The sequence below is a fragment of the Scardinius erythrophthalmus genome, assembly GCF_964197995.2.
Source record: "Scardinius erythrophthalmus genome assembly, chromosome: 11".
NCBI classification, from domain to species: domain Eukaryota; kingdom Metazoa; phylum Chordata; class Actinopteri; order Cypriniformes; family Leuciscidae; genus Scardinius; species Scardinius erythrophthalmus.
Window position 1 is genome coordinate 32946899 of NC_138231.1, and position 16097 is coordinate 32962995.

The following is a 16097-nucleotide window of genomic DNA, read 5'->3' on the forward strand; positions in this document are numbered from 1 at the left end:
CCTTATTGTGACGCATGTCCAAGTGAAAAGTTTTGTGGAATAAAAGAAAAATGTAGGGCAGGACTGAATTTTGTCCATCCGGAATTGATTGTTGAGCATTGCTAAGTAAATGGAGGCAGATCTAAATGCCAGTTTGCAGTCAGTTTTGGTGTATATTTAGCCCTCTGCCGAGACACGTGAGAGAACAGACATCATTTGGAGGGGGAGGGGAGGTTAATGTTTTTGATTTAAAGATTGTGAGTGCACATGAATAATAAATAAATACATATATATATAGAGAGAGAGAGAGAGAGAGAGAGAGAGAGAGTCGCAAAGTGTTTACTTATATTTGTGTGCCTGTGTGTGTGAGGCGCGGGCGTGATTGAACAGTGGAAACATAAAAACATCATTCAAACTGCAAAGTGTTTAAGTTACTGTTAATTAAAATTTTAAGGAAAACAAATATATTAATCTGAAATGTAGCAAATTAATTTTCAATTCATTCAATTACCAAACATATCTCAAGGTCTTTTTGTCTTTTTATTAATTTAATTAATAAACTAATTATATAAAACTATTGTCAGTGCACTACAAATAAACTGGTTCTATGCCTTTACTTTATTAATAAAACTTATTTAAAAAATACAAGGCTTAAGTAATTTATTTTCCTTTGGTGGTACAGCCTGAGACATGCACAAGCCTTCTGCATTTTTGTTTTGCTTTTCCCTCCATTGTACCGAACTCGTACCGAACCGTGATGTCTGAACCGAGGTATGAACCGAACCGTGACTTCTGTGTACCGTTCCACCCCTAATATATATATATATATATGGATAAATTATTGAGCATGGATAAGGCTATGTTTACACGGAAACGATCTGAAGAGAAAACGCAAAAGTGATCACTTTTTATTCTGCGTTTAGACGAGCCGTCTAAACGAAAGGCACATCTGATAAAAGATTCAGATTCAGATTAGGAATGAAACGCCACTACTTGGCTGTCAAAGTTGTGCTCAGTTTTGATTTCGTTTTCTATCAGTCTGTTTAGTTGCCTGTTTTCCTGTGTTCATTTGTTCTCCTTTTCCAAACAGTCACAATGGATATTTATTTAATCATCACAGCTGTTCATTATTTAGTTCTTCACCATGTCTATTTAAGTTCCAGACCAAAACAGAACAGTGTTACAAAGCCTGCATTAACACCACAGCAATAGAGATGCTCGCTTTATCCTGACAGCCTGCAGCCAACTTCTTATCCTCTGAATTATAATCAGAGATTCTTTTGTCATGACTGTATAAATAGCACACTTTCATCATGGCTAAACAAATCAGATTTTTAACACACTTCATCAAGTGCATTTTACAAACAGATCCTCATCTCAGTCAGGTCACAAAGAGAGTGAGGTCTTTTCTTTGTTCTTTGCATAAAGAAAGTCCAGCAGTCATTGATATGATTCTCTGAATAACAGGATTGCTATAAAAATATGTAATATTTTTCCTTTATGATTCAATGCCAGATGCTCATATTAGACACGTAAAACTGCTCACTCTCAGCCGCCTGTATAAGATTTAATATTCTGTAAGCCCCTCACAGTTCAAATCTTGTTTTTTTTGTTCTAATTTTAACAGTCTCATAGCAAACAAGCGATTTATGTTTATAAGCTGAGGATAGAGATGGAGGGATTCTCTTTTAGCTCCACGAGGATGTCATCTGTCCCACTGATTCTTACAGACATGGGGCAAATAATTTATGTAAGGGCATGAGGGCTGCGTTGAAGAAATAGAATCTCTGATGATCTCTGCTGTTGGAACCTTGAGGTTTTATTCCTGGATTACGGATTCCTGAAAAAATGGTACAGTGAACAAATCTGTCTACATACCTGTACATGTACACCTGTCTGTGTGTGTGTGTGTGTGTGTGTGTGTGTGTGTGTGTGTGTGTGTGTGTGTGTGTGTGTGTGTGTGTGTGTGTGTGTGAGAGAGAGAGAGAGAGAGAGAGAAGGGGCAACTCTGGGTCATGGTGTGATGTCTAATGGTTAATGGCTGACTAGTGGGTGTGCAAGCTGATGGTTGTCTCTCTCTCGGGCCTCAGGGGACTCATTCGTCTGTCATCACATGCACTGAGTGATAAGATAAGAGAGACAAGCTACCAATAGCTGGGTTTCCATCCAAACGTGAAGCGAATCTTTTCAAAGTTCAAAATAAAAAAACAAATGCGAATTAGGTGCGTTTCCATCAAGTTATTCGATCGGATGACGGTGGTATTGGTAACCTAGTAACCAACAGTACATAAAACACCATCAGCGGAAACAGCCGATTAGTCTGAGGGTTTAATGTTTGCTACGTCAGAATTTATTCGGCAAATGTGTTTCCATCTCCCATTAACTCTTTTTCGCACGTCAAACGTGAGGTTTGAGCCTACAGATTACTGCCCAACCCACCCATAACCATACCATTAAACCAGTCTCTACCCCAATATATCGTGCATCCCTGCAATATTCATCTTATTTATCACGTAATATAAAATACATTCTAATTTAACACAGAAACTTAGCCTATGCACGTACTACTTTGAGGGGTCTTTACCAGTCCTAGAAGAAATCAGCAGTATATTTACTGTAGCTTACCTAAAACGAGCTAAACACAACAAGACAAAGCACTGGTTAATAAACCTGAGGGACAGTGATGTACATTTTTAAAGAAACACACATATAAATAGGCTACTCCATTCTACATACGGTCATAATCGTATTTGTAAACCCAGCTGGTTTGATCAAACACATTTAGATTATTCACAGCGCTCTGTGGTCCAATCTGTAAACACACTCACAAATTAGTCAGTATAGTTTACTGCCAAGATGATAGAAGCACACATGAATTACCCAGTTTGGTCTTCACACCAACACGCTAACAAACGAAAACACTCACCAATTAGTCATAACATTACATTGTGCATTTGGCTTTTGTCAGCTGGTCTGATTTCAGCATGTCTGCATCAATCTCTCCACCCCCCATGTCCTTTAGCACACACGGTGTGACAATTGATCATATTCACATGGCTTACACAACATATATTACACACATATGTATGCATTCTCCACAGCAGATCTCTATGATGTGATCGTTTATTCTGGCAAGCCTGTGTTGAAACCCTTTATGTGTGTAAATGAATTCATGGAGTGTGGCTGGTCTTTGAGGAGGCCCAGACTCTCACTGAGACCGTTCTACAATGCTTGCAAGGTCGCTGTGAATAACAGGCAAGTAGTATTTACTGTAAGCTCATCTGAGGACATGTCAGCAGTGTAACGCATTGATTAGCCCACTCACTGCTGGGTCTTCAGTACTTACTAAACTGTAAGGAAGGCTGTTTACTCATATAAAACTCTTGAGGAGGCAGATGAACAATAAAGTAGCACCTTAAGAGGTGCTTAAAAAGCTCTAGAGACCCAAGTTATTTGTATCTGTTTTAGTATTTGTGGGTCAACGACAGTGTGAGTGCCCAGGATAAAAAAAGAGAGAAAATAAAAAATATTTGTCATGGTCATGTTTAGCTTCTCTGTCGTGTTTAGTTTCTAGTCATAGTTTTCATTGTGACCATTTGTCCGAGTTCATGGATTCGTCTCAATCTGTTCACTAGCTTCCTAGGTCGTGAATCAGTATATCGTACATGAATTTGGGCACTGGTAAGGACAGAAAGGACCCTGGCTCACTACACATTGGGACACTGGGGGACACATTGGGACACGCCAGAGGAGAACTGGCCCCCGACTGAGCCCGGGTTCTCCCAAGGTTTTTTTTTTCTCCATTAGGTCACCTGATGGAGTTTTTCGGTTCCTTGCCACTGTTGCCTTTGGCTTGCTCAGTTGGGGATATTTGGGGATATTTAATTAAATTAATCAATCAACGATACTATTGATCAGCATTACCGAACGTAGACGTTCCACTAGAAACAAACATTGATGTATTGTTCTAATTTATTACTGTGAAGCTGCTTTGATACAACCTGTGTTGTGAAAAGCGCTATATAAATAAACTTGACTTGACTTGACTTGACTTGACACTGAATCATTAGTTGTCATGGTTTCTCGTTAGTTCTCACCTGTTCCCTGTTTCATTTATTGTCTTCCTCCAGTGTATTTAAGCTTTCGGCTCTCCTCAGTTCATTGTCTTGTGTTAACGTTACATTCATAAACCTTAACTTAACCCATGTAGTTTATACTCGCCGCGTCCGCACGAGCGCGAAGGTGCGCAGCAAAAATGACGTCATCGCAGTGTGGGTGGTCGTGCACGTTGTAGTAGCACCTCACTGCAGTACACGAGATCCAGGGGGCGGAGTTGGATCCAGATCTAAGGGGTGGAGATTGGTAGGTTTAGGGGTGGGTTTAGGGATCAGGGGGTGGAGATGGGTAGGTTTAGGGGTGGGTTTAGGGATCAGGGGGTAGAGAGCTGGTAACTCCCGCCCATCCGTAAAACCCAAAGTGGACCTCTAGGTTGAAAAATCGTCAATGCAAGTGAATGAGAGAAAATAATTATTTTCTGGTCCCGTTTGAATTGTGCCATGAATGTGAACATATGTTGTCATAAAGACATAACGAGAAAGACTACATGTCGCCTATGTGACGTCACCCCATAAAGTTGACTTACCCGTGGTTTTCGCCAACCTCAACGATTTTGTCCTCTCCCTGAAAGAAGGCGGTGAAGTGCACCAAAGACACAGCCATGTTTAGCGGGATCCGTGAGCTAGTGTCCGTGTGCTAGTGGTGGTGACGTTTCAAACGCGTCGAAAGCAGCGAAGAGTTGTAGTCCACAAAGTGCTCTCACACAAACCGTATAGTGTATAACCATACACTAACCGTATCAAACTTCTAACCGCTAAATTGTAGCATTCTTTACATGAAAAATTAAATAAAAAATTCACAGACAACATATGTTCACATTCATGGCACAATTCAAACGGGACCAGAAAATAATTATTTTCTCCCATTCACTTGCATTGACGATTTTTCAACCTAGAGGTCCAGTGGGGTTAGCGGAAGGGATGGGACTTACCAGCTCTATAGATGGGTAGGTCTAGGTATATGTAAGGTGGGAGGAGTTCTCCCCCTGGATTTCGTGTTCTGCAGTGAGGACCATCTCGCGCAAGGCTCCATTTCGCTTGCTGGTGTGCATGGCAGATTTTGTAACAGGGTTAGGCTGCGTATCCAAAGATGAATGACTTCAAGGCGAATCTAGCCGAGCACGTATGTCTCATCACACCGGCACCCAGTTTGCACGTCTAAATTAGTTGCTTACATTTACAAAATGAGCATACAATGGCATAATAAGCCTTTTTAAGGTCCATGTTTTATAAAAATGTTCACGAAACTTAATTAAATGTTTAGTGAAATTAGAAAATATTTAAAGGCTAGTTCGACCCTCCCTCCTCCTCATCCCGTCCCCTCCCCCTGCCTTCCGTGCTACCTGAAACAGTCATGAACCATTTAGGAAAAACACACTGGATTTACCCACCTGTCCAGCAAAAACAGAGCCACCTGAATTTCGGATTGGAAGCCCTTCTGCCGGCGGAGTTCTCACCGCCTTTTGAACGCTTTTCCGATGTAAATTCAGGACTTAGCGTGTTCCTTCTCCTTTTCCCTCTTCTTTTTGTTATTTGTTCATCGGAACGTCGTCTCTTTGGTCGTGTGTCGGCCATATCAAAATTCTCAAGAATGTCAATTTTTAACGTTAGTCGTTGTCTAGGACATCTCTCCTCTAGCTAACTTCCCTATTCATGCTTCTCTCTCCTCCACCCCCCATTGTACATTGAAAATCCATGTACTGTAAAATAAAGTGCAACCTATTTTTGAATAAATGTAAATGTACACATCTTTAAACGTTTTGAAATATTCTTTTCCACATACAAAGTATTTTTACAGTTGTACCACCCTGACATTTTTGCGTTTATGACATGAGTACATATACAAATTGTATGTGCACTTTACCCAATATAAACTGCCATTCCAAGCACTCGCTCTCAAACAAACACTATATAACTCTCAAACAGCCATAGCTGAGCCCCTGTGAGAGGTGTGACACCGAGAGGGCAAACAGGACAGTGTGCTCTAAACTTCACGCATATGGGGGAAAAGTCTCTAATAATGGGAAGGCTGACAGATGCTCCAGTTTCCTCGACAGGAATGGAGGTCAAGTGGAGATTTATGTAAAAGGGAAAACAGGTAGCGAGGGAGAGAAGAGGAAAGTGCATATTATGACTTTAACTAGTGGATGGGGAGGACAGAGCAGCAAAGCAATGATTTTACCCAGACAGCACTGAAAAGGAATGAGGCAGAGGAAGAGCCTTAAAACAGTAGGGAAGGTGTGGATTACAGAAGTGCTTCCCAACCATTTTTGTCTTAGATACTCCAACAGCACCATCAGTAAGAACTACCCCTTCATCAACAGCAAACCAGCAATATATGTTCATCTTAACTCATACAGTATTATACTCAAAATCATTCCGCATTCATTGCACTCAGTGCCTCCAAGGAATTTTTAATGGGGTGGCAAAAGGGGGACAGTAAAAATCCTATAGGATGGCACACTAAAACATACACTGGAAAAAGTGATAATCTGCATTAATTTCAATATCTATTTCTTCTTCAATACTCCTTTCATTTCTTTTATTTGTCAAGTTGATATGCAGATAGAATTACATTTTTGAATTACATTCATAAAAATAGTTTTATGCACACAATGTACGCACATTGTTGTTCATTCAACAATGTGCGTACATTGTTGAATGAACTAAAAAAAAAATGTTTCCTGCGATTGTAATTCCTGTGTAAATACAATTGTAGGAGTGATTCACCGAAAGGAGAATTCAGGATGCATACGGCCGAAAACCGACACCAGAAATGAAAATGAAAGTTTATTTAATAATCAATTAATACATCAAATGTATTTAATAATTAACACTCAAATAATACCGAGTTTTATAAACATTTAAATTACACTTAAGCCACTTAAGCCAACAGAATTGTTATTATGTTTCTACAATTCGTTGGTGAAATTTAAACAACGACAGTAATAGCCTAACTTATTTTCATGACAGATTTAGGCCTATTTAAAAATAACCTCATTTAAATAATGAAGAAATTATTAAGTAAAATTATAATGAACAGGTTAAGTAAAAATAATGAATATGTAATCTCATGCATATACTTATTTAAATGTTCCTCTCTTCAGTTTTTTTTTTAACTGACCCAACACTTTTGAACATTAGTGTATATATATATATTAGTGTTACACAGGGCATATCAGACATGCTGGGTATGAGAATCCTGAGCTGTAGTCGTTTTCAAAAAGTTGCCTGAACTAGACATACAGCAATTTTTATGCCAAGGGCTAACAAATTATACAACCAGTGCCCAGGCTGCTTAATTGAGCATTATTTCCCATTTATCTCTCAAGACACTTGCGCTGACTGACTCTCAAGTCAAGACGATTTGGAAAGGCTTGAGGTCTTGGCAGCGGAGCTGCTGCATCAGACTAGTTACCGAAGCTAACAAAGACATTGCCAGGCTGTCATGCCAAGCATGAATAAAAAAACATCCAATTGAATTTTTTTCTCATGCTCTTTCTTAAAATGCACATTTTCTAAAGTCTTTGGCAGAAAGATTTGTCTAGTAGTCAGGGGCTTTAGCAAAGACAGATTTGTGTAATTCCACTTTATAGATTTTTTTTTTTTTTTTTTTGCTTGCTAATGTTTGCTGTGACCTGAGAACATTATCGGTTCAGTTTGTTAAAAGTAAAAAGGTGATGACAGTGTGGCCTCAGAAGTTTATTGGTAGAAAGTAATAATATTTGCAATATATTTGAAAGTAATAATATTTGAAATATTTTGAAAGCAATAATATGAGCATTGAAAATATGAAAATGCACACAGTTGCAATGCAATTCCATAAACACAACACAGTTCAAGATCGACAAACATAAGAACAGTGAAGCAAGAAGCAGTATCTTCTTACTTATTTGGTTTATATGTCTCTATATGAATCTAAATATGGACACCTTATTCACAGTCTTAAAAGGAGAAAAAGACACTTCTTTGATGTTGACACCGCTGAGCATTCTACCTCAGACTGCCTTTATTTGGGTTTTGCGTTTATTGCACAATGAAGCAGTAACTGTTTTGTATTACCATGAGTGCTTGAGTCACATCTTTAAAACAGGCTAAAGATATTTGAACAGCCAAAAGATACAGCAAGTCTTTCATTGAGGTAGCTAGCAAGACATAGCTAAACATTTCCTTACTTTAGCTGTAGGCTATCCAAATTCTCATACTTTTAGTACAGAATTCAATGAATATCTAAATTCTTCACCATTGAAGGAGGTATGCAGGTGTGTAATAGGCCTACCTTCCATACTACATACTTTGACCTATGATAAACCAAACAAGTACACTTTAGCCGTCAGCAAATATACTTTGGCATTGATAAAGCTGCGGTATGGCCCAGATTAGATTGTGTTTACTAGCCAAATCTGGTCCACTTTTTTTTTAGCCAGAGCTAAACCAAAACAGTGCCATAATTCCACCCACAGTGAGCCAAATAATAAAACCAAATGTGGCCCAATTTTGTGAACCTGACATTCTTATATGGTTGGGTTCTGTAAAGGGCTGACGGCCCTCACGTGGCCCACATGTGGCTGACAGACCAAAAGCCATTGTTTAATCATATTTACCACACCTTTTTTTTGTTTATTTAAAACCCACAGTAAAACAAATAATCTTAAACACAAAAATTGACTTACACATTTTTATTTTTATTAAATATAGCATCTTAAACATAACAGAAGTGTGCTAATGTTGGTAGTAATGTTGGAAGTGTCGAATGTGTGAATACATTTACAATAATTGCTTCTTTTAGTATGTTTCACCAATCTTTCTCACTCACCATCTGTCAGGAAAAGGAAGATAAAAAATAATTACATTAGTATAACATATCATTTCTATCATACATATAGTTTTTTTAATTGTAAAACAAGCACATAGCAGAGGCCTATTACTAATCATTGTAAATCAACACTACACACATTCTGTGTTTCTACCACCCAAGACATAAGTTGTGTCCCAAATGATGCACTATACCCTCTGCACTTCAATGTGCTCATCCATGTAGTGCATGAATTTTATAGTTATTTTGTCTTTCACCATTGGAGTCTGATGCCCCTCCCCCCTCCACTATGTAATTAAAGCTGTGACAGTTGAGTGCAAGAAGTGTCCAACAGTCCACACTTACTTTTCCGTTAATTAAGTGCATCATCCAGGTATTTAAAATGTACTTTTTCTATGTGGACTTTTCAGTGTGAACACACTACTTCAGCGTAGGCGGCTACGTGTGCAATATTGTTTCATTAATTTGCTATGTTAAATTGACTGAACAAACACTTATCAAGTAAAGCTGACAATATTCATTTTTAGCAGAAACAACTCAGTTAAATTAAGTTCATGTAGTTACATGAGTTTTTAAGTAATGTGAACAAGGATGATTTGAGTTAAACTAACAACAGTGAAAGTTATTTTTTGGTGTAAAAATGTCATAAAATAAGTATATGAATTGGGACGCAACTATACAGTAGCATGAGTGCTGCTGTGCAGCCATTTTTAATGAAGAAAACATTAGATAAATTGCTTTCATACCATTCAAAACTAAGGCTACTCTAGTAACTGGCTATTTTTAGACATAATAGCTACTTAATACTATCTACTTAATATTAATAATAATAAAAAATACGTTTAAAACACCAAAAACAGCACTTACCTGAAGCTAATAAGAGATTGTTTTGGGCAAAGGCTGTTGATGTGAAGAGAGAGCAGAAAAGGAAATAACGGAAATAACTTTATTTAAATAGCTGCAAGTCACATTTGTAATCCACCAATAGGACTTCAATGTAAGACGCAAAGCAACCAAAAGCGCTGTTGAATGGTTGAGGTGTGGACTGTCATAAACCTAAAAATGTACATGACTTTAGCAGGTTATACGTTTTTTCCAAGTATAAACCATATGTTAACCATATGTTAACAGCCAAGCCACTTATGATCCTCAGTTGCGTTCTGTCATCTGGGCCATATACCTAAATACAAATGGTGATCCAAAAGAAAACTCCCTCTAATTCTTAAGCATAGCAAAACATATATGGTGAAAAGTTGGCCCATGTGTGCTTAGCCAAGCCATATCCAGGCCAGATGTGACAGCTATCTTCCACATTTGGCCTAAAAGTTAGGGATGCCACCATATCAGTATCGGCTGATATATGTTCATTTTTAATGTTATTAAAAACATCTGAGACAGCTGAGACACTTAAGATGTGCACTGTTCACTATAATGGTTTTGAATTGCTTGAAATATGATTAGAATCACTAAAAAAATAAAAAAAGGAAAATGCAGTTAAGTGCAACATGTGCAAGTCTGTCAAAATATAATGAGATTGAGAACATTATTGTGTGCTTTGGGACATGGCTTTTAATGGAGAGACTTTCGTTTTTGTAATCAGGCTCACACAAATTATATCAAAAATTGGATTTAGATTTATTGGCCAATATATCGGTTATCGGCTTTTAAATATAAAGTATTATCGGTCAAAATTTTCACATCAGTGCATCCAAGTTAATGCTATCTGTTCGACAACTGCATTAGCACCTCTTCAAAAAAGAACTACACAGCTCACTGTTCTCTTCCTTTTTTATTTTTCAACTTTATGAAAATGACGCTTGCACCTGTGGCATTATGGGATAGTTCAGGGTCTATACTTCACAATCTCAGCAAATCACTCCGGTGTTGTTCGACACTGAGTAGGCTATTCTAACATCTGACATTATTAAAATACAGTTTTTTACATATCCCACTACATCTATATAAATAATAGGGCTATATAAACTATAGAAAGGAAGGAAAAGGAAAAACGCTTTTCTGGTAGCCTATTATGTACATCTGGTTGCATAGCAACCTCAGAAAATCAACGTGAGCAGGCGGAATTCTACGGGGTCAGTTCTAGATCCCAGTGTAACACGAATGATCGCATAAAACAACATATATATAAACATAGGCTATATATAAAATATAAATCCACATAAAAACTTACATTGGGAGCAGAGTATTTTTTTGAACTTGTACTGTACAAAATGAGCGTTTCATAAGGCTTTCAATCAAGATTTAACTACATTTACCTTAGAAATGTGACTAGGCCTATATGAAAGATGAGAAGGAATTTATTTTGTACACACGCAGAGGGAGAGAGAGCGCGCGTGAGATGCTGTAGCACCTTTAAAGCGATGACATCATGACAATTGTCAGACACTGATCACAGGACTTCGTCTTTCAGCAATAATCACGTCGTAAAGAGCAGAAAGCACGAACACGAGCAAACATGAATAATGAATGGCATCGAAATCAAGCTAAATCGCCTGGCTAAACTGAACGCCTCCACATACGCGTGAGTGCGGCCACTGCGTCTGTCTGCTGCGGGAAAACTGTCGCATCATTTTATAGTGGATCAGACATTAAGTACAATATGTCACGGGCGATATTCCCCGCACGCGCCAGAACTAGTCCTCACTCGAGACACACACACACTGTAGGCTACTGACTGGCATTATAATGCACTGCACCTATGATGATGATGATTCAGTGAGATGCACTATTAAGGATCAAGGAACGCAAATTGTGTCGATGGTATCGAGCGTAGGAAGGAGGGATGTCGTTCCTGAGGGAACCTGTAAAACCCCGATGGCCGTCTCGCCAAGTGGTCTGAGAGAGTTGAGCACTCAGGGAGGGAGAATGCATCCTCAGATGCACCGAGACTCACCTCAGTAACGCACTGCACTTTCGCACATACTAATGCCACATATTTTACCCGAGCATGATGTTCATTCACAGAAAAGCACATGCTTCGAGTGATCCACTCTGTCTGCGCGGGTTATACCAGGTGAACGCGGGACGCTTACCTCCACACTTGTCCCATCTGAAGGATGTGTATGAGCGTCTGCCAGACCCACACGGAGACGCGACAGCATCTGGCCCTGCCGTACACCCCTGCGCTCGTGCCCGACGTGGCCCTTCGGCTGCTGCTGAGACCCTCCACGGAGCCCAAGCCGCCCCCCGTGTAATCCTGCACGAACCACCTGAAGCTCAGGATCTGGACCAGCACCGACGGCACCAGCACGAAGAACAGTGTGAGTCCGCACCAGAGGTAGTCCTGCTTGGCGTAGTAGTCGAGCGCGAGCCATAAGTCAGTGCCCACGTCCCAGAAGAAGACGAGCAGCGCGAGAACGATCCACAGGCAGTCCAACCACAGGCGCTCCTTCTCGTGAGGTGGCCGCCTGACGTCTCTCCCCTTGCCCAGGAGGTAATGCAGACAGGCGCTCCGGCAGCCCCAGTAGCACGACGAGGTGTTGCAGCAGTGGCAGATGTGGAAGGAGCTGTTCTGCCGCGGGTCGTCCTCGCAGCTTCCCACCGTCTCGTCCAGGTTGTGCAGCTGGGCGAAACCGGTGACGACCCCCCGACCGTCGGATTTCGCTGCCATCTTGCTCTCCAAAGCGCACACCTCCGGTTTCCGAGGCTCTTGACGTCACTTCCCCGACACCTGTTTCTCCAGAGTACCCCTAATGAGGTAGCCATGGAGTTGTGGGGTGACGGTGACGCCAGAGAGGCAGAGCATCCTCCTCCTGCGGCGCTCCGGACGGTGAAGTCAGCGCTGAACTAGTCCTCGAACCGGCACAGGTCAGAGACGAACTCCAGGAATCGGGTTCTTGTCACCTGCACATTGTGCTCGCAGCATCCCCGCGCAGGGAGCGAGCGAGCGAGGGACTCTTCCCTGAGACACCCGACGCCACTGACTGGATGTCTGGACTGAAGAGAGAGAGCGAGAGAGAGAGAGAGAGAGAGAGAGAGAGAGAGAGAGAGAGAGAGAGAGAGAGAGAGAGACGCGGATGCTTACTCATCGAGGATGCCACCTAGTGCTTGATTCAACAGTCCAGGACTGAGGTTGCTGAATGATGTAATGCAGTAGTGAGCTCGCCGCTCATGTTGTTTAACCCTTTCAAAAAGGCTATCAGAAGAGATCCACGCTCATGTGGAAATTTGCTCCTCATCATCAGTTGGAAGAACACAATCACATAGGCTTTGCTGCCATTCACATCCTCCTCCTATCTGCCATCATGACTTCCGAGATGATCAAGATTCAACCCTAATGAAATAAATATTGATTTAAATTTTTTGTTTTTTAAAAGGATGGCTATACGCATTGAATAATAACTAAATACAATCGATAAGATAATATAAAATATATATATATTTATTAATGAATAAATGAAATTTTAAATCTTCCCGAAGGATTACATTTTTAAAAATCATCAAATAGGGCATGGATCATTTGTGTGACTTTCCTTTTGGTCTGTGTTGTGTATGAGACATTCAATATTTTGGTAAGTCATTGCCCGGTGTGAAGTGCTATTCTAAAACTATTTCAAATTATTTTCTTTAGTATTATAGCCTACTTATTATTACAAATATAAATATTATCTCAATTATAAGTCTATAACCTGCCTATATTATATAGCTTATAATCAGTCATATTATTTTTTATATTTATTTAGCGCACAGGACCAAGCAAAAAAAGTTACACCAAAAACAACATTCTTTATACGTTTCTATAAATGTTCACCGTGTGAATGGCCATGCATCAACTATGTCTGATATCTGTCTGTCTCTGAGGTTTTCCAATGATTTTGCTTGTCATATTCACAATTCTTGTTCAATTGTTCCTGTTCCCGACTATGAGCGTCATGCTTATTTGTTATGCACTTGCACTAACAATTTTACACATTGTATTTTTGAGTATAGTTTTTAAGGCTTGATTCTTGATATAATCTAGGCTACCTGAATATGTAAAATCTCATAAATTATTTAGTCTAGGACACAATGAATTTAATATTTTTAGTGAAATGTGCTTTTTTTTATTTAAAGTTAACTCTCAAAAGTGTGTGATTTAGAGTGCATGGAAATGAATTTGACTTTAAGTTATGTTGTACAATTTTAAAGACTGTATGCTGCTATCTCACAAGAAACGAACTTGCTGCACTGGCAATAACAAAGTTATCTCTTGGTTTTATAAGTAAAATGTTCTTGATGTTTTCTATACAACTTTTATAGCTGTATCATATCTCTTTTAATTCCTTTTACTGTTTTAATTTTCCTTGCTTTTAATTTGTGATTATTTTATTTTTAATTCCTTTCCGTGTAAAGCACTTTGAATTGCCATAGTTTATGAAATGTGCTAAATAAACTTGCCTTGTCTTCCTACAACACTGACATTTTATTAATAAAATATAAACACTATTTTTAATTATCACCTTAATTTTTTAATGAAAATTACAAGACCCATGTTTCATTTTTTTTGGCTTGATCATCATAACACATTTTAATCCACTCACTAAATGAATTTAACTTCAAATAGGCCTAGGTGAAAGCGCAGAGGGCGACGTGTCTGCAGGCAGATACCCGCTCACATCTGCTGTCCTGTTTGTGACAAACATCCCTTTTCGCTGAAAACAAGAAAAGCTTAGTAGCCTACACGTGTAAACGTAACAGCCTCTCCCTCAAGTAGCAATAAAGGTAGAGTACATTCATTTGTAAAATGAAGCGCGAGAAATACTGTTGTGACAAGAAATCTGTCCTTATGAGATCGCGCGCGTGCTGAAGCAGTCGGTACTATACCCAGCGGTCTCCTCTTCCTTATTCCTTTATGACTCTATTGTGAAGGGGAGGATTTACGATTCCATTTATACTCTATCTATCTTCTATCTATCTATCTATCTATCTATCTATCTATCTATCTATCTATCTATCTATCTATCTATCTATCTATCTATCTATCTATCTATCTATCTATCTATCTATCTATCTATCTATCTATCTATCTATCTGTCTGTCTGTCTGTCTGTCTGTCTGTCTGTCTATCTATCTATTTGTCTGTCTGTCTGTCTGTCTGTCTGTCTGTCTGTCTGTCTGTCTGTCTGTCTATCTATCTATATGTCTGTCTGTCTGTCTGTCTGTCTATCTATTTCTATCTATCTGTCTGTCTGTCTGTCTATATCTATCTATCTATCTATCTATCTATCTATCTATCTATCTATCTATCTATCTATCTATCTATCTATCTATCTATCTATCTATCTATCTATCTATCTATCTATCTATCTATATGTCTGTCTGTCTGTCTGTCTGTCTGTCTATTTGTCTGTCTGTCTGTCTGTCTGTCTGTCTGTCTGTCTGTCTGTCTGTCTGTCTGTCTGTCTATCTATCTATCTATCTATCTGTCTGTCTGTCTGTCTGTCTGTCTATCTATCTATCTATTTGTCTGTATGTCTGTCTATCTATCTATCTATCTATCTGTCTGTCTGTCTGTCTGTCTGTCTGTCTGTCTGTCTGTCTGTCTATCTATCTATCTATTTGTCTGTCTGTCTGTCTGTCTGTCTGTCTGTCTGTCTGTCTGTCTGTCTGTCTGTCTATCTATCTATTTGTCTGTCTGTCTGTCTGTCTGTCTGTCTGTCTGTCTGTCTGTCTATCTATCTATCTATCTATCTATCTATCTATCTATCTATCCTGTTGTATTATTCAGCTACTTCTGATTGGTCTGTCGAGGCATTCATATTCCGATATTTATGATTATGGGCAACTCTGCAGATCTATCTATCTATCTATCTATCTATCTATCTATCTATCTATCTATCTATCTATCTATCTATCTATCTATCTATCTATCTATCTATCTATCTATCTATCTATCTATCTATCTATCTATCTGTCTGTCTGTCTGTCTGTCTGTCTGTCTGTCTGTCTGTCTGTCTATCTATCTATTTGTCTGTCTGTCTGTCTGTCTGTCTGTCTATCTATGTCTATCTATCTGTCTGTCTGTCTATATCTATCTATCTATCTATCTATCTATCTATCTATCTATCTATCTATCTATCTATCTATCTATCTATCTATCTGTCTGTCTGTCTGTCTGTCTGTCTGTCTGTCTGTCTGTCTGTCTGTCTGTCTGTCTGTCTATCTATCTATCTGTCTGTCTGTCTGTCTGT

General features: G+C 39.1%; 1 protein-coding gene across 1 annotated transcript in view; it reads right to left on the minus strand.

Moving 5' to 3' along the window:
- xkr6b (XK, Kell blood group complex subunit-related family, member 6b) overlaps positions 1–12538 on the minus strand; it is a gene marked incomplete at both ends in the record, with an annotated part of 65367 nt that extends 52829 nt beyond the window's left edge. Inside the window, one exon of the mRNA XM_081378196.1 lies at positions 11961–12538. Coding sequence (XP_081234322.1) covers positions 11961–12538 — 578 coding nt within the window. The remainder of the gene's footprint in view (positions 1–11960) is intronic.
- Between the last annotated feature and the right edge of the window lie 3559 nt (positions 12539–16097).